The 25870-nt window shown below is 41.2% G+C and overlaps 1 protein-coding gene across 8 annotated transcripts in view; it reads right to left on the reverse strand.

The window, feature by feature from the left end:
* TLE1 (transducin like enhancer of split 1) overlaps positions 1 to 25870 on the reverse strand; it is an 86505-nt gene that overhangs the window by 32593 nt on the left and 28042 nt on the right. For 3 of the 8 annotated variants that reach the window (XR_002828743.1, XM_006086841.2, XM_014454138.2), the window contains 4 exons: positions 24681 to 24743; positions 23179 to 23283; positions 10218 to 10422; positions 9468 to 9484 (listed from right to left, as the gene is read on the reverse strand). Coding sequence is in view for 7 of the 8 variants with exons in the window: in XM_006086841.2 (XP_006086903.1) it covers positions 9468 to 9484; positions 10218 to 10422; positions 23179 to 23283; positions 24681 to 24743 (390 nt within the window). In the remaining variant the exon portion in view is untranslated. The remainder of the gene's footprint in view (positions 1 to 9467; positions 9485 to 10217; positions 10423 to 23178; positions 23284 to 24680; positions 24744 to 25870) is intronic. The other 5 variants (XM_006086845.3, XM_014454136.2, XM_006086842.2 and 2 more) reach the window with 5 other exon arrangements.

Genomic DNA, 25870 nt, shown 5'->3' on the forward strand with positions numbered 1-25870 from the left:
AGAACTCAGCAGAGAACAAAGTAGTCCAGGGACCCACAGCACCAGTCTGATGGGATGGCAATCGTGGCAGAGAGTGATCCCACAGGCCTGTTTACCACCACAGACCTCCCTTCCCAGAGCCCATACTTCTAAAGATTTTAATCTACCAAATAGCATTTATCAAGTACAATTCATTTCCAATATTTACTTGCCAAATAAATATTTAATTGTGAATCAGAGATTTTGATCAGCATGAGAACTAGTTACCACACTGACTGATATACTCTAATTCTAGCCAAGAAACTCAATGTTTTATTTCACTTTGCAGCTGGCAAAATTTAAATACCTGCCAGAATTTTTCAAACTGTAATTATGGGGCAGACTTAGACCACAAATGTCCCGAGGGCTGGGATTTCCACACAGTGTATATGTTTTCCTTTGTTTTAAATTTTTGTTAAGAACAAAACAAAATCACCTTATTTACCTTATGTCTTCTATACGAACTCAAAATAGGAGTTTTAAGCAGCCCTGGGAAGGAGGGGGGGGGGGCGATATTTAAATCTGAACAAATTAAGACCTGAAAACACATTATGATTTCAAAACAAACTAAATTTCTGAAATCGTGATTTTCTGCACCTTCAGTGTTGCAGACAGGGGTAGAGAGCCAAGTAAAAAGATCAAGGGAGATGCATATCCAACCCGTCTCTGAAGAAAATGAACCCCCTGGAATATTCAGTACCAGAGACAGAAAGTGGGTCCAGAAGACCTATTCGTCCAACTGGCATGACTTCCTCTCCTTTTCTCATTGAAACCACACATGAAATGACTAAATGAGGTGCAAGTACAGAGAAAACATGCTCCACAAGAAGTTATGACCTGTCCCTCTTAAGGTAAATCTCTAGAATATAAAATCTGAGTGGGCCTCTTCCCTGACAACAGGGAAATTGTTCACTATGCAACCTGAGGGCCACTTCTTGCACTAACAGTGATGTAATGGTTAGGAGCTACTTAGAGAGAGAAGAGTAGCAGATCTTCCAATATTACACCAGTGTGCACTCCTTGAGTGGTCAGATCCAGAGCAGCTTCCTAACTGGGTGAACCACGCTTTGTAAAAGCAACACCAGGAACATTCTCTGCTATAGTTCAGTGGAGTCAGGTTGACTAGACAGTTGGTAGAGGGTTTGAACCTACTAAGTAGAAGTAGACAATATATTCTCTTAAAATAAAGCAAACGTGAACATCTAAATGCAATTATTAAACCATACGTTCATGGAAGAACTTAGCACGTAAGTAGAAGAGTCTGTTGAACCTCAGAGAGCATTGAGTTGAGTCAAAAGAAAACGTCAAGATTTGGACTTTGTGTTTGTTTCCTTTATTCTGACCGTTCCGGACAATGTTGTTTCTATTTCACGCTCTGATTACCCACTCAAGACTGAGAGAGAAACCCAGCTACTTCGGGATGCATAAAACCAGTCTTTAGAGTCTTATTCCAAGAATTTTACTTTTCTTTCAGCAATTTAACAATAACAGTTGTTCATGTATGCGGAGATATTTTGGAAGGCAAACTCCAAAAGATATGAAAGAAGGCAAGTTTAATGAAATGTTACCCTGTCAGTGCTACCGGAACACTTGTTCTGAAGCCCTCATATATCCCTCATCTAATGCAAGACCTCAAAGCAACTCTTCTGCCAACGAAACATCAACCTGGAAGCCACCAGCAGCAAATCTGAAAGGAAAAACCTCTCATGGATACAGCAAAAGCTAGACAGGTTTCCCTAATGTGAAAATAATGTACATTATTCAAATGGATTTCTTTAGCTGCCATGCTGATTCCCCTAGGGAACGTTCTCCTCCCCGCAGGAAAAGTGTTTGTGTCAGAGGTACAGATTGGAAACGCATGACACCTCATTTATCCTCCGTTACACTGAGGCAGTGGGAACCTAATTTGCTAGCACACTCTACACTGACAATTAACTTCTCGGTGAACATTAAAACAATTAGGCAACGACGCACCCCATCACATCTGTGTGCTTTCTCCACTGACACCTGATACCAATTAAGTCATCACCCCACGTTGTACTTTTTGCTACAGTCCAATTGGTCATTCTCGTATTCTGCCTGGCATTTCAACAAATACATTTTTTTGCTCATAAAACTAACAAGATCCCCACTTGTCAATGGTGAAAAGTGGAAGAAAGTGGAGAAGTGTGGAAACGTGTCCACTTGGCAACCACATCGCATCTCAGAAGCCCTGGCGGTGAAGCGGGTCTGCTGAAGGGCATACATCTATTTTTCATAGTTAAAATGCAAAGTACAGAAAGAACCAGTGTGTTCTTGCATCTTGATCTAGGAACTCAGCACTGTCGGATGTAGAAGGGGGACTCAGTCCGGAGGACTCCCAGGAGAGAACATAGCCATGTAGGAGGCATACAAACCCAGTTGATATTTGGGCTAGAAGAGGTATTAAACCACACGATGTCTTAGGCATCATCCCCTATGCCCCCAGCTTGCCCTTCCACCCACCTTCTCCTGGTAAAGCAAAATAAAATAAAATAAAAAACTCTTGAGCTGACAATAAATATAATCATTTAAAAATAATTTTTAAATTATTTTTAAAATAATTTAAAATTAACCTTGGTCACAGCAAAAAATCAAATCTGTATTTCAAAACTTTTTTAAAAGCATGTTTTCGAGGAACTACTTAGGGGTTACTGTCCCTCTTCTTTCTCCAGCCCCTGATGAGATACCTTCTATTGCAAGACAAGGCCCTGAAACTAGAAAGTACTGGGTCAGGACCTGGCTGTGAGTTATTTGGGTATCTGACAGCTTCCATCCACCCCTCCTTATCTGAAAGTCAGCAGACGCAGAGCTTGCTGCCTACTACATTCCAGAGGGAATGAAAGATTATGGGGCCAACATTCAGGAAAACCTGCTCCAAATGGTAGGCATCAAGTTATCTGTTTAAAGAACACAAACTAAGTCTTAAAAAAGGTTTTGGGCCCTAACCGGTTTGGCTCACTGGATAGAGCGTTGCCTGCAGACTCAAGGGTCCCAGGTTCGATTCTGGTCAAGGGCATGTACCTTGGTTGCGGGCATATCCCCAGTAGGGGGTGTGCAGGAGGCAGCTGATCGATGTTTCTCTCTCATCCATGTTTCTAACTCTCTATCCCTCTCCCTTCCTCTCTGTAAAAAATCAATAAAATATATTTTTAAAAAAAAGGTTTTGGAAGAAAATACTCTCTACCTATTCTTTGTTGTTGTTTTGGGGGGGAGAGGGGGAGTAAAGATGTCCTATATTCACTGTGATCACAGTGAGATAAAACCTGTACATTTCTCCAGTCACACACAGGCTCCCATATCCATCTGAACGTTTGTCCTGGTCACACACAGGCTCCAATACCCACCCGGTGAGATACAGCATCCACAATAAACAGACACCACCACCACTCTCCTTGCTCCCCGATACAGGTGCACACTTCTAACAACCTGGAAACAGCTGGGGCTTTCCTTTCTTCAGGGGTTCACCCTTCTCACGACAGTGACGCCGATTTTCCCAGAGGATCCGTTTTTTTTTAAGCACATGGTTTTAAATTCTGTCAAAAGGGGAAATCTGCTGAGGCAACTAACTGCCTGAGAAAACGTCAGTATCTTTCGCTGTGCCTAAATACTGGAATTTTAGATGATGCATCTCATTTCTATCCTTCATTCCCAGGCAATTCCTCAACATGCACCAGGTCAAGATAAAGTCATGAACATTTAGATCAGCGGTTCTCAACCTGTGGGTCGCGACCCCTTTGGCGGTCGAATGACCCTTCCACAGGGGTCGCCTAAGACCAACCTGCATATCAGATATTTACATTACGATTCATAACAGTAGCAACATTACAGTTATGAAGTAGCAACGAAAATAATTTTATGGTTGGGTCACAACATGAGGAACTGTATTTAAAGGGCCAGAAGGTTGAGAACCACTGATTTAGATGAAAATACCTTCTCCAAGTCCGCCCCGCCCCCCCCTCCACCTCCCCTACGTTTGGTGAATTTGAGTACCATGAGAAGAATCAGGGTCACAAAAAGCTGAGATCAGTTCATGGTCCCAACATCCTAAGAAACACCAGTAGCTGCCACCCTGTCACATGGGCCCTAACCTCCAGGACTGTCTCACCCACTGTATTTTAAAAAGGAAAGGACACCACAAGTAACTTGGCTGAGCATGACTAACAATGCATTTACTGTCTTGCTAGCAGGTACTGAGGGGAGACAAGCCTAAAGGCTTGTTCTGCTGTGTCTGAGGCCTTGCCGTTTCTGGTTTCTAAGTCCTCACTTGCAAGGCAGCCCCATCACCACGTTACAGATGACCTGCCTGTGCAGCCAGACTCCCACGGCAGCCTGCCTTTGTCCACAACAGGGGTTCTTTCTATCCCACCACCCCCATAATGCCATGGTCCTGAGGAGTCACTGGAGATGACATGAAACTCAAAATTAAAATTTCAGAGAAAGACCAACCATGCCATTTTCCAGAGAAAGCCTCATGTCCTACTTCCCCCTGTGCTCTCTAGTGCTGGTCGTTTTGAGAAAAAGTGAAAGTGAACTAGGAACTGGTCCTGCCCTACCTTGGCCAATTAACTAGCAAGTAGGACAACTAGAGAAGAAAAACAAGATAAAGACACCACCTTATAGTAAATACAGTGATGGCTGTCATAACTACTCTTAAGTTAGTCCTAAGTATGAACCCGTTAATTATAGAAGCCAGTTACGGGAGTGACAACACAGTCTCTTTGAGAGACATGATCTAATTCTCAACTGCCATTAACTAAGTAAATGTATGACCAGCGGCACTCAACCTCCCTGAGCTTGGTGTATCACTGATAAAATTACTGTACCGTTATGATCTCTAATGTGGATGAACAGTACTTAAGACTTTTCTGGACCAGGAACCCCTTCTGAGAAGTTGATGAAAGTTCTCTCTCTCTTCTTAGAACACACTGCATACAGTTTTTAGAAGGTTCAAGAACCTTCTGAGGCCCATCTATGAAACCTGTCTACGCCCACAGACCCTCTATGCTCTGGAGTCTCTCCCAATTCCCAACCCCCAAGGCTCCTCCCTTTTCCAAATGTTCCAAAGAGTGATCACATGGGTCAGGAATTTCAGTATTTTCATTTAAAAAAAGACCTGACTGTGACATTAAAAGGCACCACTGCAAAATGGCAACAAATATATGCAGTGTCCCAAACAGTGCTGGGCACATAGTAGGTACTCAATAAATATTTGCTAAAGTAATGAGAATTTAAACACATATTGTATGCTATTTTCTTTTTAAAAAAATATATTTTATCAATTTTAGAGAGAAGGGAGTGATAGAAACATCAATGATGAGAGAGAATAATTGATTGGCTGCCTCCTGCACACCCCACCCTGGGGATAGAGCCTGCAACTTGGGCATGTGCCCTGACCAGGAATCGAACCATGACCTCCTGGTTCATAGGTCGGTGCTCAACCACTGAGCAACACCAGCCGGGCCTATGCTATTTTCTTAAAAGCCATATGACTCTTAGTCAACTCTCTTATTCCAGGTCTTTCGAGACTTGTTTAAATGATATTTCCTTCAGCCAAAATTTAATATAATTCATCTCTAATTGAAATATCTAAAGTTTTTATTATTACTGAAGAAATAAAGGCCTTTGTTAGGTCATTTAATATTTCTTTGTTCAACAGTAAGTAGCATTCTGATAGTACACTCATGTTAAAAACAACAACCAAGTTTTGCAAATTAGCAAAGCACTAGTCAAATCTTAATTTATAAACAACAGCCAGACAGCAACATAAACCTCTTAAAAGTTACTGGCTTTATCATTCATCCCTTTCAGAAACAAGCCACTGACACATAGTGTTCATGTTTTCACCTTGTTCTTAGTGCTTTCATTTCCTGGGTTTTACATTAAAACAGGTTGCATTAAGGCTCATGTGTTTTCCTACCATAAAACCTTAAACTAGCAAATGGAATAATTTTGTCACTAAAAAATAAGCAAACACGACCTTCGAACCAGTCTTAGACTTACAGATACAAATTTATACACACTCACATCCCCTCTGGATCTATTTTGCACTTAATATAAATAATGTGTGTTCAATATAGGAAGAAGAGCAGGAAAACATAAGCCTATAGATGGGTCTGGAATTTTTCAGAACTCCTTAGTCTCATCACAGAAGTTCTCAGGGTTTGGTCCAAGAATCCCTGATGTTCCTAGGGATCCTTGCCTAACTCTTTGAGGGCAGACTTTCTTCCTATACTTCCAAACAATCTTTCAAAACAGAAAGAATGCAGAAGTTGATGAAAATCCAGCTATCCTTTTTAAACCAGGCACTAAAGACATTTGCAAACATATGTAAGACAAAGCCACTCTTCCCACTACAGTATTTTTTTTGAAAATAGTTATTTTTCATTAATATGTTACCACAAATTAAGTAGCTCTTTATCTGCTTAAGTGATTTTAAAATTTACTTTCTTTCTAATCCAGAAAAATTTCAAAATATATAACCCACATAAACAAAAGTTCTTTGGGGTTATCAATAATTTTAATTTAAGGGTAGAAAAAGATTCTGAGACCATAAGGTTTGAAAACTTCAACTACCTTTGACCCCTCATTGGGTGAAAAGAAACAAGAGCATTACAGAGCAAACTGACTATCTACCAAGTAAAATTCAACTTCATAATTCAAACCACTTTATTAAAGAGATAAGTACTACAATATTTTAGGCACTAATGGTACACATCATCTTATTATCCATTGCTTCTCATATTCAATTTTACACAAAGTTTGAAGAGCTACTTAATTTTATATAACTGCAGCAAAATCCCAACAGTTTAAGTCCCCTCTAGAGACTGAAGTTAAATTAAATGTTTATGCTACAAATTAGTGTAGTTTCCCATTTTATATCATCATCACCTACAATTTTTTGTAACTTAACAATTAAGCAGGAAACACAGTACATATTCTGAAAATATTCTGAAATTATCATTACTTGTCAAAAATTTCATGTGAAAAAGAAAACATACAGATAACACATCATTTTATATTTTTACAGACTGCTTTATGCAATGTATCCACGTTTTGACTTGGATGTTCACTGATTGCTAACGCAACATATGGACTTAAAAACAATCTACGGCTGCATGAATTTCAAGAACCAGTTTGTCCTTCGTTAAGGACCTAACTCATCATCCTTCCTCCATCTCACCATCACTTCTACAATGAATGAAGTTCTTGCTTACATTTTTCAGCCAAAAATACAAGTAGGAGGTTATTAGACACATTCAGAAATATACAAAGAGATCTGAAAAATGCCCCTACTACCTTCAGCATGCAAATCTCTCCTCATTCCTGTCATGCACTGGCATTTCACAGAGGTACATACCATGGTATCTCTTCCACGACTGCCTAGAACTTTTGATGAAACTTTCTAGACTATCTTTTAAGATTGTGGTCTCCTTTCCTTGGTTCCTTGAGAAAGGCCTTGTGATGTATGTGCTTACGTATCCCAAACTACAGACGCATTTCCTCTATTACCATACATACAGTAAACAAGAAATATACAGTGATTTAAGGTGAAACCATAATACTGAGAATAAAAAGTTAAAGTCCCAAACCTAGAGTAAGTTAAATAAATGACAACATGCAGCACGCTAAAGGACATGGGCTCTCTCAGCATCTTTTGCGTTTGTTCTCTGGTCCAGGATTAGGGATTTTAATTTGACACGCGGCTATATGATGAACATGACAGAAAAAATGATAATCTACAGAGACACTGAAACAGCAAAACAGAAAGGTCACCTCCACAAATCAAAGTCAGTTTACTTAAGTGTGTACTTTGTGAGGATATTTTATTCCCTAGCTATAATTTTCTCTCTCCCCAACATTTTCCAGAGAAAACTTACAGTACCAGAATTTAAAAACTAGCTACCCCATACTTTCACCATTATCCACTGCTCCCAACACATCCTGATACATAAAGTATTCCGAGATCTATCTCAAAGAGAATTTCTAAAGTCCCTACTAATTCATCCTGGTTTGTGGATGTGGCTCAGTTGGCTGGGTGTTGTCCCGCCCACCAAAAGGATGCCTGTTCGATTATCAGTCAGGGCACATGCCTGGGTTGTAGGCTCAATCCCAGTAGGGGCGTGCGGGAGGCAGCCCATCCATGTTTCACTCTCACATAAATGTTTCTCCCTCTTTCCCTCTCTCTTCCTCTCTCTAAAAATCAATTAAAAACCTTTAAAAAAAAAAAAAAAAAAGAAGAGATACATCACACACACACACCACTACACAGAAGAGGGGAAAAAACAAACTTTTCAGAATGAAAAGAATTGCATATCTTCCTCCCAAACCCATAACAAAAAAGTTATCAGAATGACTTACAAGTTCAGTATCTTCCCCCACCCCGCTTTTTTTTTAACCAGTTAGATTTAAGATGGTCAAAATACTGCCATGTTAAAAAAGAAAGAAAAGAAGGGAGGGAAGGAGGCAAAAACTGTAGGTTATCGTCGCTGAAAAGGGGCCAATTCTCACTCTATTTGATCATGACATTTGCGAGATGCATTTTAGATACAGATCTCGCCACAGCTACTGGCGGATATGTGTGCAGGTCAGACATGCATTGTGTGAAATTCGTGAGATTCAGGCCGGTGGAAAGATGAGCTCTCCAACCACAGAACCCCTGGCCGCTGAATTTCCTTGTTTTTAAGAACTTAAGATGCTCAATTCTTTGGTCTAAAATAAATTTAAGTTCAAGTTCACACTCCAAGGGCAATTATGAAAAAAGAAAACTAGATATGGAAACCTAGCAACTAAGATGAATTTGCAGAGGATAAAAAATGGTTCAGGTAGAAATAACACATTACTAACCAATTTCACATGTGGATTGTGACCTCTTGCCTGTAAAACTGACTTAAGATAAAAAATGAATACTCTTGCCGAAACCGGTTTGGCTCAGTGGATAGAGCGTCGGCCTGCGGACCGAAAGGTCTCGGGTTCGATTCCGGTCAAAGGCATGTACCTGGGTTGCGGGCACATCCCCAGTGGGAGATGTGCGGGAGGCAGCTGATCGATGTTTCTAGCTCTCTATCTCTCTCCCTTCCTCTCTGTAAAAAATCAATAAAATATATTAAAAAAAAAAAAATGAATACTCTTAAACTACAGGCAACCTAGCCTCAAAATGCAATGGGAAACATATTTTTAAGTGGGCCTGGGGCACATACAGATAATAGCAAACAGCTCTGCCCCAAAATCATGTTGCTCTCATCTAACGAAAGTTTTATAAAAATACAGGGTTGGGTGGGGAATAGTCATATTTTTTTTAAAAAAGCAAAAACCTGGTCACTGAGGGAGACAGGGGAGATGTGCACGTCTGTGCTGTCTAAAGAAAGGCAGAGTGGGGTGCACTACGGGAAGATGGTGTGTTCGTGTACAGCAGGAGTTGGAGTACTTACTGTGCCAGGTTCTCTGTCTGTTCCCGAGGTTACCAAGAAACGCACAGACATGCCCGTTCAGACACAGAGGCAAGAACAGAAATAAAAAAAAGGGGGGAATAATTAGAACACAAGCCCCAAACAGTTTTAAAAATGGCTTTTATTTATATAAGTCATTGCACATTCCTAATACAGTGATTTCCTGAAAATTACAGTATTTTGTAAACATAAGATTTACAGTTTAACCATACACAAAGCCTATTTTTTTATTTCTTGACAGAATAAATTACTTTTCTTCAAAAAATTAGTCAAGTGCAATTTTGCCCAATATTTAACGCATACTAGAATTAAAGCCTATGAAGCTAAGTAGTAACAGATGCAATTATCAAACCTCTCATTTGAACACATTCACTTTCAGATTTAACTTCTTATTTCGCCCCATTTAACAACATTACTTTCTTTGAAAATTACCCAATTAAGCAGTTAACAGTTTTCCATAATATGGTACAGGCCACTGGCATTAACTAGGCAGTTGCCAAGATGTCAAGATGCCTGCAATCTAAAGAGATCGAGAAATCTACAGATGCCCACACTAAACCCTGAGAATTTCCAGGGTGAGCTGTATTTCAGTGGCCAAGCTTTGCAGCAGTTCCTCTTAGCTCATTGTTTGCTCTCTGAATAGGTTGGGGCTTTCTTTAGCGGTGCACACAACTTTGCAGCACTGTATGAGTGTGAGGACAAAGTCCTAATCTGGCTTGCCCGGCCGCTCACCTCTGTGGTGGTCTGCATCATGGTGCTTCTTGTCATCTTTTATTGCCAAGTGAGACTGCCCACTCAGAGCACTAGACAGCGCCAGAAGGCCGGCACTGCCGCCCAGGGGCGGGATCCCAGGCGGCGGAAGTCCCGAAGGGTGAGGCGTTAGGGGGACTGGGGGTCCGTGGCCATGAGAAAGATGCTGAGCTTGTAACTGCTGCTGCTGTTGGTGGTGGTGGTGAGGGAGGAGGAGGAGGAGGAAGAGGAGGAGAAGGAGGAGGAGGAGGAGGAGGAGGAGGAGGAGGAGGAGGAGGAGGAAGAGGAGGAGGAGGAGGAGGAGTTGTTGTTGGAGTTGGTGGTGGCAGTAGCAGCATCCGGGGGAAGTAGACATGACATGAGAGGATGGAGAACAGAACAGGAGGGTAACATACACACAAAGGGTCACAGAGGGAGGAAAAGAGAAAAAAAAGGTGATTAGCACTTTTAGTTCATCAAAAGCTTTTACCTGATAAGATACAATCTTCCCAAAATATAATACTCAGATCTACACTGTCACTTTCTGGCATAAGTTACCCCCTACAAATGTAGCTGTTTATTATCATCAGCAATCCTGACTAAGTTAGTAGCCCCTCACATGTTAGCTAGTTCCATCTCTAAGTGCCTTGAGGGATGAAATCCAGTATGTCATTAAATCTAAGATGCCACAGATTGAAGACTCATCCTGATTTCAGAAAGGCTAAAACTGGGGAAGTGTAGATATGCACCCTACAATATAGTAACTGAGTAGTCATCAGTTAAGTGACTCCATTTCACCCCAACCTTCTTGCGTTAACTCACCACAATGGTATAACGAAACAAAACCAACCTATTACCTTTAACAGAACTCCAAGAGCAGGAGGAGCAGTGCATCTCTTATGCACTCCACCCCCAGGCACGTGTCCTTATTTCACGAAGCCCTCACTGTGAGTAGGTCCCAACATTCCCGTTCCACAGAAGGGCCAAACTCAAAGCACTGAGAAAACTGCAGAGGTTCTCCTGGCAGATGGGAGGGAATGGAGTCCATGTCGGAATGACCCTTAGGCCTCACTGATCACTGAACCACCACATGCAGAGGGAGGTCTCAGGGAGCCAGGCATGTGACAGGTGGAAGAAGCCTGTGAAGGTGAAGCGTTGTTTATCCCGTACTTCCTCTGAGCTCCATGCCCCGAACCCAGTCCTTCAACATCACAAGGAAAACACTGAGGCCCAGAGAGGCCAAAGACCTTGACGGGAAATCACTCGCACTGTCCTATGGGACACCAACCACGGACACCCAAGTCCCCAGTCCCAATGCCACTGCCTCTATAGCTTAACCCATTCCAGAGATCATAAATCTATTCACATTAAAAAGTATCACTGCTCTTATATATTATATTTAAGAGCATGTTGTAGAAATGAAAAAGTATCTAAGAAATGGCCCTTGTACCATAAATCTGGCCACATTTCAGCTGTCCAACCGAAAACTCGTTTTTGATGAGACAGTAAAAACGATTAAAGCTCAATTTCTAAGGTGTAATGTTAGGAAATAATCTTAAGATTCTGATTTGTGCGCACTTCCCTGGGACTCAATTACTCGTTTTATTTATTATGCCCTGGCGTGTACTGAATATATTAAACCTCACACCAGATCTTCAGTAATTCCCACCCAGACTACTGATCTTTAATTGAATCCTGAGCATGTTCCCCCTCCAAGAGCAGGAGAAAACAGCATCTTAAAAGCAGAAATCAGTGTCTTACAATCATTTCACAGTAAATCTTCAACTCCTACCAGCATCTTTAAAAAAATCTTTAGGAGCCAATGTTCTCTTTCAACTTCCATTACTTCCAAAGGGAGCACAATTCTAATTAGAGGGAGGTTGGAAAAGGGGGAGAGAAGTCCAAGAGGACAGCTTTAACAGTATTCTTGGAAAGTATTTATAAACTACTCATTCGCCATTTGAGATCATAATAACAATTTCTTTACGCATAAAATCACCTTCCTGTCATCCCAGAGACACTAATTCTTGCTCTGTCACCTTTTAAGAGCTTGGCAATAGCAAGACATAAAACTGAAGAAGCTGGCAGCGTGTCACGGTCCGCCAGGCATGCTCATTAGCACTTAATTAGGAACTAGACACCTGCCATAAGAAATGGGCTTGCAGAAGGATGAGGACCAGGTCTGCCCTACCAGCAATTACTATCATTACTTGGAGAATAAGAGCTATGTCCGGCTTCTGGGAGGGAAATGCAGTGATGCATACACAAGAAGCAAGAGCGGTGGGGTAATTAAGCATGGCACTGATCAAAAGAAGATGAGAGAGGCTAAGCAGAGGGGAAGGCAGTTAACTACAGGGTTGAGGACGCCACCCTACCAACCCCCTGCGCACCCCCGCTCCCCCAAAACTCCAGAATCCAGTCACCAAAAGTCGACTTCAGAGGTAGGATTTGATGTCAGAGCAAAGGCAGCATTTGGATATGCGAGGAGGAAGCTGATTTCCTGCCAAACCCAAGTCAGTTTTTAGAAAAATGACCTGGAAAGTATTCTCTGATATGCTGTTGAAAAGAAAGGTTAGCTTATATAATGAAGGGGCTTTGCCACAGCTGTGAAGTAGATCCCGTGGTTAAACCCAATGTTTAGGCTAATAACCCAGTGGGGATATCCTAGAGCCTAACTGGCCACAGGCAACTCCACCTCTACCTACCTCTGCTCTGAGCTTCCCCCTTGAAGAAACAGCTCACTGTCCATTATTAGAGGCAATTAGGTTTTTCCATCCTTAACTTGGCCATCTTGAGAGCTTCTTCATTTTGTGTGTTGCTGTTTTTTAAGCAAATCCTATCAAAATGGAAGGCGTACTAGGAAGCAACAGCAAGGATCAGCTATTGAAGATACTGCAAGCCCAGGAAACAGGGATATCACTGTCTCACACTGACTTCTTTATCCTGCCAGGAAGAACTCCCAGATAACATTTTTGTCTTCAGTATCTGGCCTCTGCTCAGAACACACCTGAGGCAGGGAGGGTGGGCATCATGGCTCCCATTTCGCAGATGACAGGGTTGCTGGCCTTGGGGCTCATAGCCGGAAGGATGACTGCAAAGCTTTTGTTCCCTAGAACAGCGTTTCCCCTGGGACCACAGCAGCATAGTCACATTCACAAAAGCCCTCACATTTCTCTCCTTTCCCAGGTAATGAGAAGCTCAAGGGCAGGCAATACTGCAAACTTACCACTGGACATTGCCCTGGAGACAGACTCACCTGCACCATGCAGATGTAGCAGTGATGGGTGGGAATTTGATCTGAGGTTTGTGACTCAAGAGTGCCCACTCTCCTGTCCCCACTCTCTAATACCCTATCCCTACATCTGAAAAAAAGAGGCTCTGTTTGGCTCCAGCTCTCTTCTAAGGAAGTTTATAAAGAAGAATCAAGCCTAAACACAGAGTGCTCTGGCTTCTCTCAGAACAAGATGCTTAACAGATAAGAAGTGTTTCTAAGATAAAACATTTATTGAAAGGAATAGAGGGCCCTCATCCTAGAGAGTGAAACAATTAACTCCAAAAAGGCAGCCCACCTGCCCAATGTGTCCTTGGAAAAACATTTTTTCTCAACAAGGCTTACCTGAGACTGGCAATCTAGCACCCATCACCTTCACTAAAACAAAAACCATTTATGCTACTTAAACATATGTTTTAGAATAAAAGAACTACTGACATAGCAATACAGCCAGAAAAACCTCAAAAAACAAAACAAAAAAACCAACCACCACCACCAATGGCTCTCCCAATTGGGGAATTTTATATGCAGCAGTCCTCTGTAGACCCAAACCTGAGCAGATCATTGGGAAACTATAAAATGTTTCTCAACATGACAGCAAGAGTGGAAAAATTCAACCATCTATCCATTTATTAGTTTATACTAATGAGTAAACTTTTGTCCTAAATTAATGCTTATAGATTTATACAGCACAGAACACAAACAAAACAGTTAATAAAGTTATCAGAAAAGGCATTTTTGATGAGCAATGATGGTTTTTAGCAATACAGCTGGTTATTCAAGTTATCAAGCTAGACAGGTGGTCTCTCAAACAGAGCAAATTTGACACTCCTTTGCCCCAACCCAGGGACACTTGGCAAAGTCTACAGATATTTATGGTTGTCACACTGGGGATAAAATGCTACTGGCATTTAATGGGTAGAGGCCAAGGATACTGTTAAACATCCCACAATTCACAGGACCCCCACCACAAAGGATTATAAAGCTCAAAATGTCAATAGTGCTGAGGTTGAAAAATTCTGGTCTAGATCTAAGCTGGAATTCTGTCTCATTACATTAGAATTCAGGTTCTTAAACATCCAAGGACTTGTCAAATTGTTTAAAAAAAATAAAAATACTTCTCAACAGTCAACTGTTCATTTTCCCATCGTCACTACCTTGTCACAAAAAAAAAAAAAAAGAGCACCTACTTCCTTGACTTGGCGCAACCAACAATTTCAAATCAAAACAAACAAAAACTTCCTGTCTACAAAACAACTTGGAAAAGGACTACACAGGTAACTTACATATCAGTGTTCTGGTGCTCAAAGGTGATTACGAAAGGGTTAGGTTGGGGGTGAGGTGATGAATGCACTTGCTCTCTCCCAGACAAGTGAATAGGCTGAGAGTGAGCCACGTAAAACAAACACCAAACCCTGAGTTAATGATACTGAAAACCCACAAGGAATAAAGTAACCTCATCCATGTCAAACAACAGCCACACATTCTGACTTGTAATTCACTGCTACTATAATGAACCTGACTTGGCTGTTTACATTCAGAGCTTCAAATATCAGTCCCAGGTTTCCACATTTTTGTTTCTCAGTCAGGTGTGGCACAGTGCTTTATCACCACAGAGCTGCCTATACAACAGGAAAAGACACCCAGAATGCACGGGAAGGCCGATGCCCACCTCACCCTCACTAGATGCTAAGTTCTTCATCACCAACCACGGAATCAACTTGAATTTAATCCCGTATAACCTCAGGAAAAACTATGTCACACAGATCACAAACTGAACCCAACCCAAACTAAAACCATGTCACATGGTTTTAAAATAGCATCTCTAATGCTGAAAGTGTGACAGTAAGTGGCATTTATAGCACATGGTATTTAAACATTTTAAAGTGAAAATGATGTGAAAAGTAGCATTATTTGACAGTTCTCTCCAATCACTCTTGATGTCTGCTATTTCCCTATTCTTTAAAACACTCACTTCTTTTTCTGCAATGGCATTTAATGGGTAGAAAAAAAAACAGTGGTATGCTACAGCGAACAAGTGGGAAAATCAAAGACTCTACAAAAGTTATCTGAAAACATCCCATTACGTGAATGGCCTCTTGCATGAAGAGAGGTAAGGGTGATAAACAGGCAAAAACTGCTTTCTGGGGCCAAGAATGCTCAAAACACTGGAAGAAAATTAAAATAAAGCATCAACAACAATCCAAAGGCCCGATCTCAATGCAGCAGCACACAGAAAATGACACAGAGAGGTAAAGAATGATGGCCTGTATGCAGACAGACACCAGGATGAAGGCCTAAAATTCTGAGAAGGATCTGAACTCATCCTTATTCTTTCTACATTTCAGCTAATCCACAGGCCAACTCACTCTGCATCGTCACCGACTTGCTTATCCAACCTGCCCTAAATGACTGTTACAGTTGTGACAGTGACCAAGACCCTGGGACTTACAGGCTTGAATTACAATAAGCTTTAAAAAGTCATGTTTATTTAGGAAGATTCACTCCTAAAACCACATAAGGTTTTAATGGAAAAAAAAAATGCTCACTATTATTCGCCACTAGGGACATGCAAAAAAAAACCACAAATGAAATACACCACTTCATACCCACTAGGATGGCTAAAATCAAAAGATGGACAATAACAAGTGTTGACAAAAATGTAGAGAAATTGGAATTCTCATCCACTGCTTTCGGAAAACAGTCTGGCCATTGTTCAAAAAGTTAAACAAAGTTACCATATGACCCAGTGATTCCACTCAAAAACTTGTATTCAAATGCTCATAAGCAGCATTATTCATAACTAGAGGCCCAGTGCACGAAATTCATACACAGGTAGGGTCCCTAGCGGGGGCCTTCCTTTGTTCCATGCCGCCCCCCGGTGGTCAGTGCACATCATAGCGAGCTATCGAACTCCCAGGTTGGTCGAACTCCCGAGGGGACATTTGCATATTAGGCTTTTATAGATAGAGAAAATAGTCAAAAGGTGGAAACAACTTAAATGTCCATCGACTGATGAGTGGATCAAAAAATATGGTAGACCAGCCATGTGGCAGCTCAGTGATTGAGCGTCGACCTATGAACCAGGAGGTCAGGGTTTGATACCTGGTCAGGGCACATGCCCAGGTTGTGGCTCAATTCCCAGTAGGGAGCTTGCAGGAGGCAGCCAATCAATGATTCTTATCATTGATGTTTCTATCTCTCCATCTCCCTGCCTCTCTTTCTCTGAAATCAATAAAAATACATATATTTAAAAGTGGTATACTGATGCAATGGAATATTATCCTATATAAGGTAATATGCAAATTGCCCATCATGCCATAACACTGTACAAGATGGTGGTGCACACAGCGGGGGCTGGGCAGCAGGCTTCTGCTTCACAAGGCTTCTGCCGGGGTTTCTGAGGTCCTGGCGGCCGATTCCTGTGATTTCTGCCGGGGTTTCCACGGCCCCGCATGCATGCCACAGGGGCGGGGCCCGGCAGCCACTGCACGTGGCCTGGAGGCAGGGCATCGGGGCTGCACTCCAGGACTCAGGGCCATCCTGTGGCGCACCAGCCATGTGGGGCAGGACTCGGGGTGGTCCCATGGTGTGGGGGGGTTGGGGAAGTACAGGTCCCAGGTCTCGCGCGATTTCATGCTACAGGTCACTAGTTCATCTATAAAAGGATTGAAGTACATGCCACACATGAATAAACTCTGAGAACATTATAGCATGTGAAAGAAGCCAGCCACAAAAGGCCACATACTACATAACTGCATTTATATGAAATGTTCAGAATAGACAAATCCAGAGACAAGGGAGGCAGGGCAAGAGGACTGACTGCTAATGGGGACATGGGATTTCTTTTTGGAGTGTTACAGATGTTCTAGAATTAGGTAGTGGTGATGGTTGCACAAGTCTGGGATGCTCAATACTAGGCTTTTTCCCAAGGAATCAAGTACAAGTCACATGAAAAAAACACATGGGGACATTAATAACTGAAAAGCACTCTATTTGGAAGAACCCAGACATTGAAGCCAACCCTGCATTTGTCAAAGAGACCTAGCTGTGCTCAGTAAAAAACTAACTTGAACCAAAGGAGAAGTAAGGTGCATAAAAGACATCTTTGCAATACTGCTCGCTCCCTTTGGAAAATTAATACAAGAACTGGCCCTAGCGGGTTTAGCTCAGTGGATAGAGTGTTGGCCTGTAGACTGAAGGGTCCTGGGTTCAATTCCAGTCAAGGGCATGTACCTCGGTTGCAGGCTCAATCCCCGGCCCTGGTCAGGGCAGATGTGTGAGGCAACCAATTGATGTGTCTCTCACACACCTTGATGTTTCTCTCTGTATGTCTCTCCCCCTCCCTTCCACTCTCTCTAAAAATCAATAGAAAAATATCCTCAGGTGAGGATTAACAAACAAATAAAAGAACTGAACTGCTGGATTTTAAGTGGAGGGTATGTCACCAAATACAAGTTTGCAGAGCTAGAAGACCCATGTTTGTTGTGGCCATTTCATTTTCTCTTATTGGTAGCAGGCTAGGCATTATCCTCCTAGGGCGAATTGTTTTATAAAGAAACTTACAGCTGGGTTATTGATGGGCTTTCCAGGGATTAACTGCATACTCATAAGAATAAGAGGCTAACCTCATCCTCTTAAACATCACACACTACAATCCTATAGATAGCTAACAGCTACAGCCCGAGGAGAAAAATAATCCAACATTTTGCTAATCCTTAAACCAATCATCTCCTGCAACAATGGGAGCCCTTTAGGTCTACAACTCAATCTCTTAAGGACAGAAAGGCTCCTGCTCCAGACACATCAGGAGTTTGTACTCACAGCCATCCCCTACACAAACAAACCCAGCCAGCATCACAAAATACCCTACACTTATTTCACACTAAGTTGTTTTAAAGTGAAGAGCATTACACATTTGCCTATGAAGGAGGAATATACAAATCTAACCAATAAATGGAGCCCCAAACCTGAGGCTCCCATAGGCTTTGACAGAAGTTATATTCATGGAAAATAAGTCAGACTGTATACAAATACATGAGAAAGGAAAAACAAAGTTGCCTACATTAACCCCAAATTTCTTGAGTTCCTGAAGTTCCCGGGCAATTGCTATAAGAAACTGCTCAAATTGTCTTATATCCACAGTTAGCATGGAGGCAGTTACCAGAAATCTGGCATATCGTGGTATGGGAAGGAAAACCCCCACTGTTCACCTGAACATCTCACTTTCCAATTCTTTCACAATGATCCCTGCCACCTCCCAGTGCCAGCAGAGGCCTTATTCCCTTACTCACATTTTTGCTTCTCAATTCTCTCTACATCTGTTCCCAAAACTTAACTTTAACCCCTTGGTTTTGAACTTTAAGTTTGTTCATCAAAAGTTAAATGGCAGCCCAGCCAGTGTGGCTCAATGGTTGAGCATCGGCCTATGAACCAGGAGGTCAGGGTTTCATTCCCAGTCAGGACACATGCCAGGATTGCGGACTAGATCCCTAGTAGGAGGTGTGCAGGAGGCAGCCGATCAATGATTCTTTCTTATCATTGATGCTTCTATCTCTCCCTCTCCATTCCTCTCTCTGAAATCAATATATACATTTTAAAGTTAAATGGCAGCACTTTTGCACTGCTGTGTCCTCATTAAAAGTCATGCATGCATGACAATGTAATGGCAGGAGCAGAGCATCTGGCTAGGTCTAATCTCAGACACCAACATCCAGGTAACCACTAAAATAGACAAAGGAGGAACAACCACCCCTCACAGGGGGCTTGGCCAACTGAACCACAGATCTGCTCCAGACACTTAGAGAAACCAGGCAGACAAAACTGCAGTTCAAGGATCTTATCCCCACAAAAGCCATGCAAGCGAGATGGTACTGTCCATCTACAGATGGGACACTGATCAAGGCGAATGGATCGTATGAGGTCACAAAGCTAAAAAGTGGAAGCACCGGTGTCCTACTCAATGTCTTTTAAAAAAGAAAACCACACTTCACTACTGTTTACTTTCTAATCAAAACCTAATCGTCTTTGAAGAGGTGGGGGAAACTGCTGAGAAGGACAGGGAACTTAACCTCCTTAGGAGATGGAAACACTCTGCACCGGAGAAGAGTGGTTACAGGGCTGTGCGTGTGCCCAAGGCCATCAAACTGTACATGCAAGATCTCTGCATTTCACTGCATATAAATTACACCTCAGTTAAAAAGAATTTTATGTACAGATATGTACATACCTAACTCTATATGCTATCGATTATTTATGTCATATAACCTATCTTAAAAGTAACACTATTTATTTGCAATCCCAAATTCAACTAAAATTAATTATTTAGTGTCTTTGTTCCAAACTCCCCAATACAGCGGGGAATTATCTTGAAGAGTCCTTGGTTTTTCTCTGCCTTCAGGTAGCCATTAACAAGTGTTTCAGCATTTTATGAATCTGTTTTATTTTATGCATTTTTAACACAATTTCAAAGTTTTAAAGAAAATCTTTGAAGGATGCTGCTTAAATTGTAGACTATCCTGATATAAAAAAAAAATCAAAAAACAAAAATCAAGGTCTCAAATGAGTTAATAAGTTCCCTTTGCACAATGAACTTGTTTCTAAAGCACAAGTGAGCTGTGTGTCAAAACAAACCCTGTGCCTTTTAAGATCTCTGTATTATTAAATATTCTTTCTATTGTTATAAGAATGTAACATGTTTAATAGCAAAGGAGCTTATGAAAAGCAAAATTCAAAAAGTAGAGCAGCAGTTACTATCCTGCCAATTTATCAATTTTGCTATCAGTGAAAGCTATTAAAAATGTTTAACAAAACCATTTCAATAATTTCTCCAAATTTCAACTATCTAAGAATCTTACATGCCAGTAATTTAAAGTTGAAGGTAGGTGCTGTGGTGGAAAAGATTTTAAAATTCAGTTTTTCTATCAGATAGAAGAACAAGTTTTCTATGCTGGTGAGAAATGGGCACCATTAATTCACTCAACAAGAATGGAAAAAATATATCCTCTCTCTCCTAAAAGAGCATCCATAGTCCTGGGACACAAGCTGAGTCTGTCTAAAAGCTTGGTGTCCTTGAGAATATTTAACTTTCTCCTGGTTTGCTAAAGAGAAATATCGTTAGCCCTGTCAAGCAAGCAGTGAGCTCCTAGATTGTACCTTAAAGGGAATGAGAATGTTTCGGCTCATTTGCATTTTAAAGGGTACTCTTTCATGATCTTTCACACTTGTAATAGATGTCTAAACCGTTAAATTACTATTTCTTTTCTTAGCCTGAAAGTCGATGCAGACGAAGAGCGTGGCCTCTCCCATTGTTCTTTCCCCCTAAGTCGGTCCCTGAACAATACTGACAGCTGCTATCAAACCGGGCTGCATTTACTCTGCGCGCAGCTGCTGCTTGTAGGAACAGACAGCCTCCCGGAGCCTCCTCCCCTCTGGGGAGACAGGTTGACACACTGCATGTTCAATGAAGGGGGTCAAAGGTCCACTGAATTGTCAACCCAATTTTATGCTACTTCGATTTTCCAGGACGCACGCAATTCCTTTCAAGCAAAAATCAAGCATATGCCAGAGCATGAAACTTATGGTTCGGGGTAATTATTGATCACTACAAACTTTAAAAGAGCCTGCTGACATAAATTAATATACCGATTCAAAAATTACAATTATAATACACTGATTCAAAAATTACAATGATAAAAACCACACAGGCCGAAGACATGTAATTGGCGTTTAGTCCTGTGCTGGGCCCAATGCGCTGATTTGCGTTATTGTTGCTAGCTAGCAGAGCTAATCTGCCTTTCTAATCTCAACAACATGTTTCCTGGACTAAAGCCATTCATAAAATTAGCGATTCATCTGCCCTTCTAAAACAACCTATTTTTATTTTCTGATTCGGCTCAAAATGAGTATTACCTATAAACATCTGGTTGATACAATTTTCTCCTTTCTGATGTGTTGTACTGGGCAGTGCCTTTGAGAATTTAAAAATACAAGTTTTACCATCAAGAAATGATATGTAAAAATTTAGAGCCTATCAGAAAACAAATGTGTTCCACAAAGTTTAACTGGGTACTTGAGACCTGCTTTGCATATGTTTTCTTTTAATCAAAACAGGCTTTTCCATCCTCATTCATTAGGGTTAAAAAATTCTGTGCTTGAGCTACAAGTACAATTTGCTATTAGTCTTTGCTAATCAAACACGGTACATGCAAAAGTACCAGTGAATATTTGATTTGATCTCTGAAATAAAGCAATTCATTACACAAGAAAAGGGTACAGAAGGCAGCAGACAAATGCAGATGTAATTGTGTTTTTTGTTGAATGTGATTAGAGAGCCCACTAAGTAACAGTCAAAAATGTGATACTAAAGGGAGAGAAATGCAGAGCCTGGACTTGGGGGGAGGAGAAGGGAAGAATTGTTTATGCAGAGCTAAGCTGTCAAGTGTAATAAAGCAGCTTGAATAAAATTTAAGCTGAAAATCCACTGAAGCTCCCCATTTCAGGGAGGAAAAAGCTATTAAAAGGAAATGAAGGTCACCCTCCCAGTTTATTTCACCTAATTGACTGCCAATAGCTTACCACAGGCAACCCGACTGCAGATCTGCAATTGAGAAACTGATGAAAGGAGAGTTTTCAAGCTGAGGCTCATTCTTTAATCCTCCTTGGCTCTTATGTTTTTTCCCCATCTCCAGTTGGGATGTAATTTTAAACCCTGATGGATTAACTGGTTCCATTGTCTGTGGCCGTCATTGGACTATGGCACTCTTAATCCGTACAGCAGCATGTCTAATTATCATTACAAAGTGTCTGAGGGAACTATAAAGACCAGCAGGGCATCTTCTCACAAGCAATTAACATAAATTGATAAATGAGTGATTTGAATCTGCTCAAGGCACTCACTTATGAATAAAATCAGAAAGGATGGTCCCTTGTTCCAGCTACTTCTTTCACTTGGTCTAGAAGGGCAGAAAATCTGAGAGCCATCCTGGACCCTGAAGGGGGGTGGGGGTGGGGGGCAGATAAACTCACGCAGGGGATGGACCGCAGGGTTCACCAGGCTCATTAATGCAGAGCAAATAACTTGTGATTGACAACCAGTTGCCAGCGAGGAGCACTAACTGAACTCAAAACAGGAGAGCCGAAACCTGGTGAAAGGCTAGAGGGCAGAAGGACAGACAATTATCCCTTCTTCAACAGCAAGAGAGAGTTTTTTTCATTGGGGTGCCACTTAAAACTTCATGGAAGAGGCACAAGAAAGAGGAAGACCAAGCAGTTAGAAAGGTTCCAATACTCTAGGAAAGCAAAAGGCAAAAGCAAAGAAACTAAATGAAATGGTCATTATGAGATGTGTCTTGACTTCACTGTGATCTAAAGTTATAGGACAGAATAAGGAAGAGTTTAAAACTCTAACCTAAAGGTTTTTTTTACCTGACTACTGGAGCAAAAGTGGCTTAAGTGTCACAGGCTCAAGGATATTTATTTTCCCATTAAAAAGTAGACTGGTTTTTCTTCTCCTCCTAAAATGGTTTCTCCTATCACCTCCCTTATGCTAATCTCTCTTCCCCAGCACAGCTCAGCATACCTGAATACCCCCTCCCACCCTTATCAAATAGGTCAGTGTTAAGCTACCCAAATAGTTTATATATAGAGATTAAGCCATCAAATTAATAAGAAATGAAAGCTGGTTATACACACTGTAGGAGGTAGACCTGGTAGGCCACGTACCCCGATGATGGCATTCAACTCTGCCATGGTCACCTGTTTGGCACGTTCGACAGCCTGCGCCACCTGTTGTTGATGCTTTGAAAACAACGAGAAGAAAGGGTAAGCAAGGCAGCCAAGAACTTCACGTACCTTCCAAGGATAACAACAAAAGGGCAAACGCCACATGCGATGCAGACTGAAGTATAATGCAAAGTTTGGATTTATATGTAAAGTTTGTCGAGCACCCATTATTTCACAGAACACATGTAGAAAAGGGAAAAGAAAACAGAGCAGTGCTTCCTTGTTTCTAACCCACACCAGTCACCACTTAACTTCTGGTGGAAAAATTAGGCTCAGAATGGTACAAAGTCAAAAAGGGCATCAAAAATGGTTAACCTGGGGCTTCAGAAAATAAATAGTATGGGATCATTTAAACATCAAATCTTCCATTAGTTCTCTGGTCAACACATCTCAACACTCAAGTAGTTTTTGGGAACTATGGTAATTCATCTTCTTTAGACAGTTCACCCTCCACAAGGGAAAGGAAAGACCCACTCTTAGTTCACAGTCCGGAAACACTCTACCCACCTCCCAACTTCCACCCACAAGTAAAAACAAAGCCACACCTGTGCTTTCAGAGGCATGGGACAGACCACAGCAGAGACCAGGATTACTGAACATGGAGTACATGTTACGCTGGAAGAGGCTGCTAGAAGAGCAGAGATGGCTGCGGTATGGAGCAGCTGATGACAACTAAACGGACAGCCCATATTTCAGTTCCCAGTCCAACAAGCTTTGTCTCAAGATATGTGCATCCTTGTTTAGCATTTATAAGCTTGTATCCAAAAGTAAGGTAAACTTTAAGGCCAAACTAAAACATACTGGTTTTGAGTCAATCTCACAGATTAGTCATATAAAGAGCTTTTCCCTCTCAAAATATTACAGTTAAACCTCTGTGGCTTTGAATCTTAATAAAAATGGCATATATATATATCTCCCTCCATAAGTTAAGGTAACATGAACACTTATTTTATCCTAAGAGTACTGGCACCCACTCCCTCCATGGACAGCACTAAGTCAACCATTATACATGTACAAATGAAATACCTGCTTCCATGGTCAAGTCAACCCTGATGGACCCATTTTTAAAATTCAGAATAAGAAAAGCTCTCTAGAGAAAGGACACTTGGAATCATCAGTAGCAATTAATCTTATAAATTAATTTAATTTAAAATTAGAAAAGCTTTATATGTTTGATAGTCATTTTGCAGTTTTCCAAAGGAAAAAAATTAATTTGAGGTTGAGCTATTGCCATCACTTCTACAGTGTGCCCTCAGATCTGTTAGATGGAATAGCAAGGGTGTACACACCACAGCTGTAACAGATGTTCTTCACACTTGTTCCTTGTGATAAAATTAACATCTTAAAACTAGCTAATTTGCAAACAGAGAAGCAACATAATTGCACTTTAACAGCTGAACAGTTTTACTTACTTCCTGAGACAGAAATGGGATGACTTGTGCACAAATCGTATTCAATCTCTTGGCGATTTCAGTCTATAAAGACAAAGCCACATAAATGTTTAGTATACTTCATAATCAGTTCAGAAAGATAAAACTTCACACCCACCACTTTAGCCCTCCACTACCTCTTGAGGGCATAAAATTGCTTTTCCCAGCTACCTTACCAATATTTATCTTGAGATAAACAGTAGATATTAATCCCACTTGCAAAGTAAGACATAACTGCACGCTTTATTGGTCACTTAAATAAGAGATAATGAGCACTTTAATTGAATTGGAAAATCTACGTGGTTTAAGGCTATATAATCATTTAACCTGGTGATTGCAAACCCCTTCGAATACTTATTCAATTATGGTGTACCGGGCACATTTATGTAGTTACAGCAAGTTCATTCAAGCTAGCATCAGAAACAGCATCAAAGCAACTGAGCTTTCCATACAAGGTCTATACAGCGAGAGCAGCCTCTTTCCACTCGTCCCAACTCTTGCGCAACCGAAACAGTATTTTAATGTTAGTAGCTTTCATTAAGTCTCGAAATTGCAAACAAGCCAAGAAAATAAGATTAAAACAGAACTCAAGTCCAGAGGGACAGTCACATCGAGATGTTCTGAGTATCTGTAAAGTTTCAACACAATTCAGCATCAAATGTGAAGACCTCAGTACAGGGTCCACAGTTCAGCTGGACATACGAAATGTGTCCTGAGTGTCTGTGACCCAAGCTGTTGTAAAGAAAGTAGGAAGAGTCTCTGCCCAGCTCCAAATCCACAAGATCCTTCTGCTACAAGGGACAGACTGGCAAGGGAGGGAAAAAGGGGGCTTCTGCTTCCAGCATAGGATAGGATCCACCTGCTTGCCCCACTGCCAACACCCTCCAGCAAAATGCAAAGCAACTCTGCTTTCCTTTCCTCTAACTTCAAGGAACCAGTTCTGCCTTTAAAAGGAAAAAAAAAGTCATCTAAAAGAGTCCCGGATTTGACCTTATTTATTCCATCATTTTCCATCAATGCTTACTTACTAATGCCGCCTGATAGTGGATTAGGTAATGAAAAGGATCATGAGCAGAAGAAAATTATGAAGCACATAGCCATGCCCTTGAGAAACAGAGAATGGAAAAAGTAAGATAAAGTAGAGACCTCAGAAACCGTATAATGAAGTATAT

This window comes from Myotis lucifugus, unplaced genomic scaffold (genome assembly GCF_000147115.1).
Source record: "Myotis lucifugus unplaced genomic scaffold, Myoluc2.0 scaffold_31, whole genome shotgun sequence".
NCBI lineage: Eukaryota > Metazoa > Chordata > Mammalia > Chiroptera > Vespertilionidae > Myotis > Myotis lucifugus.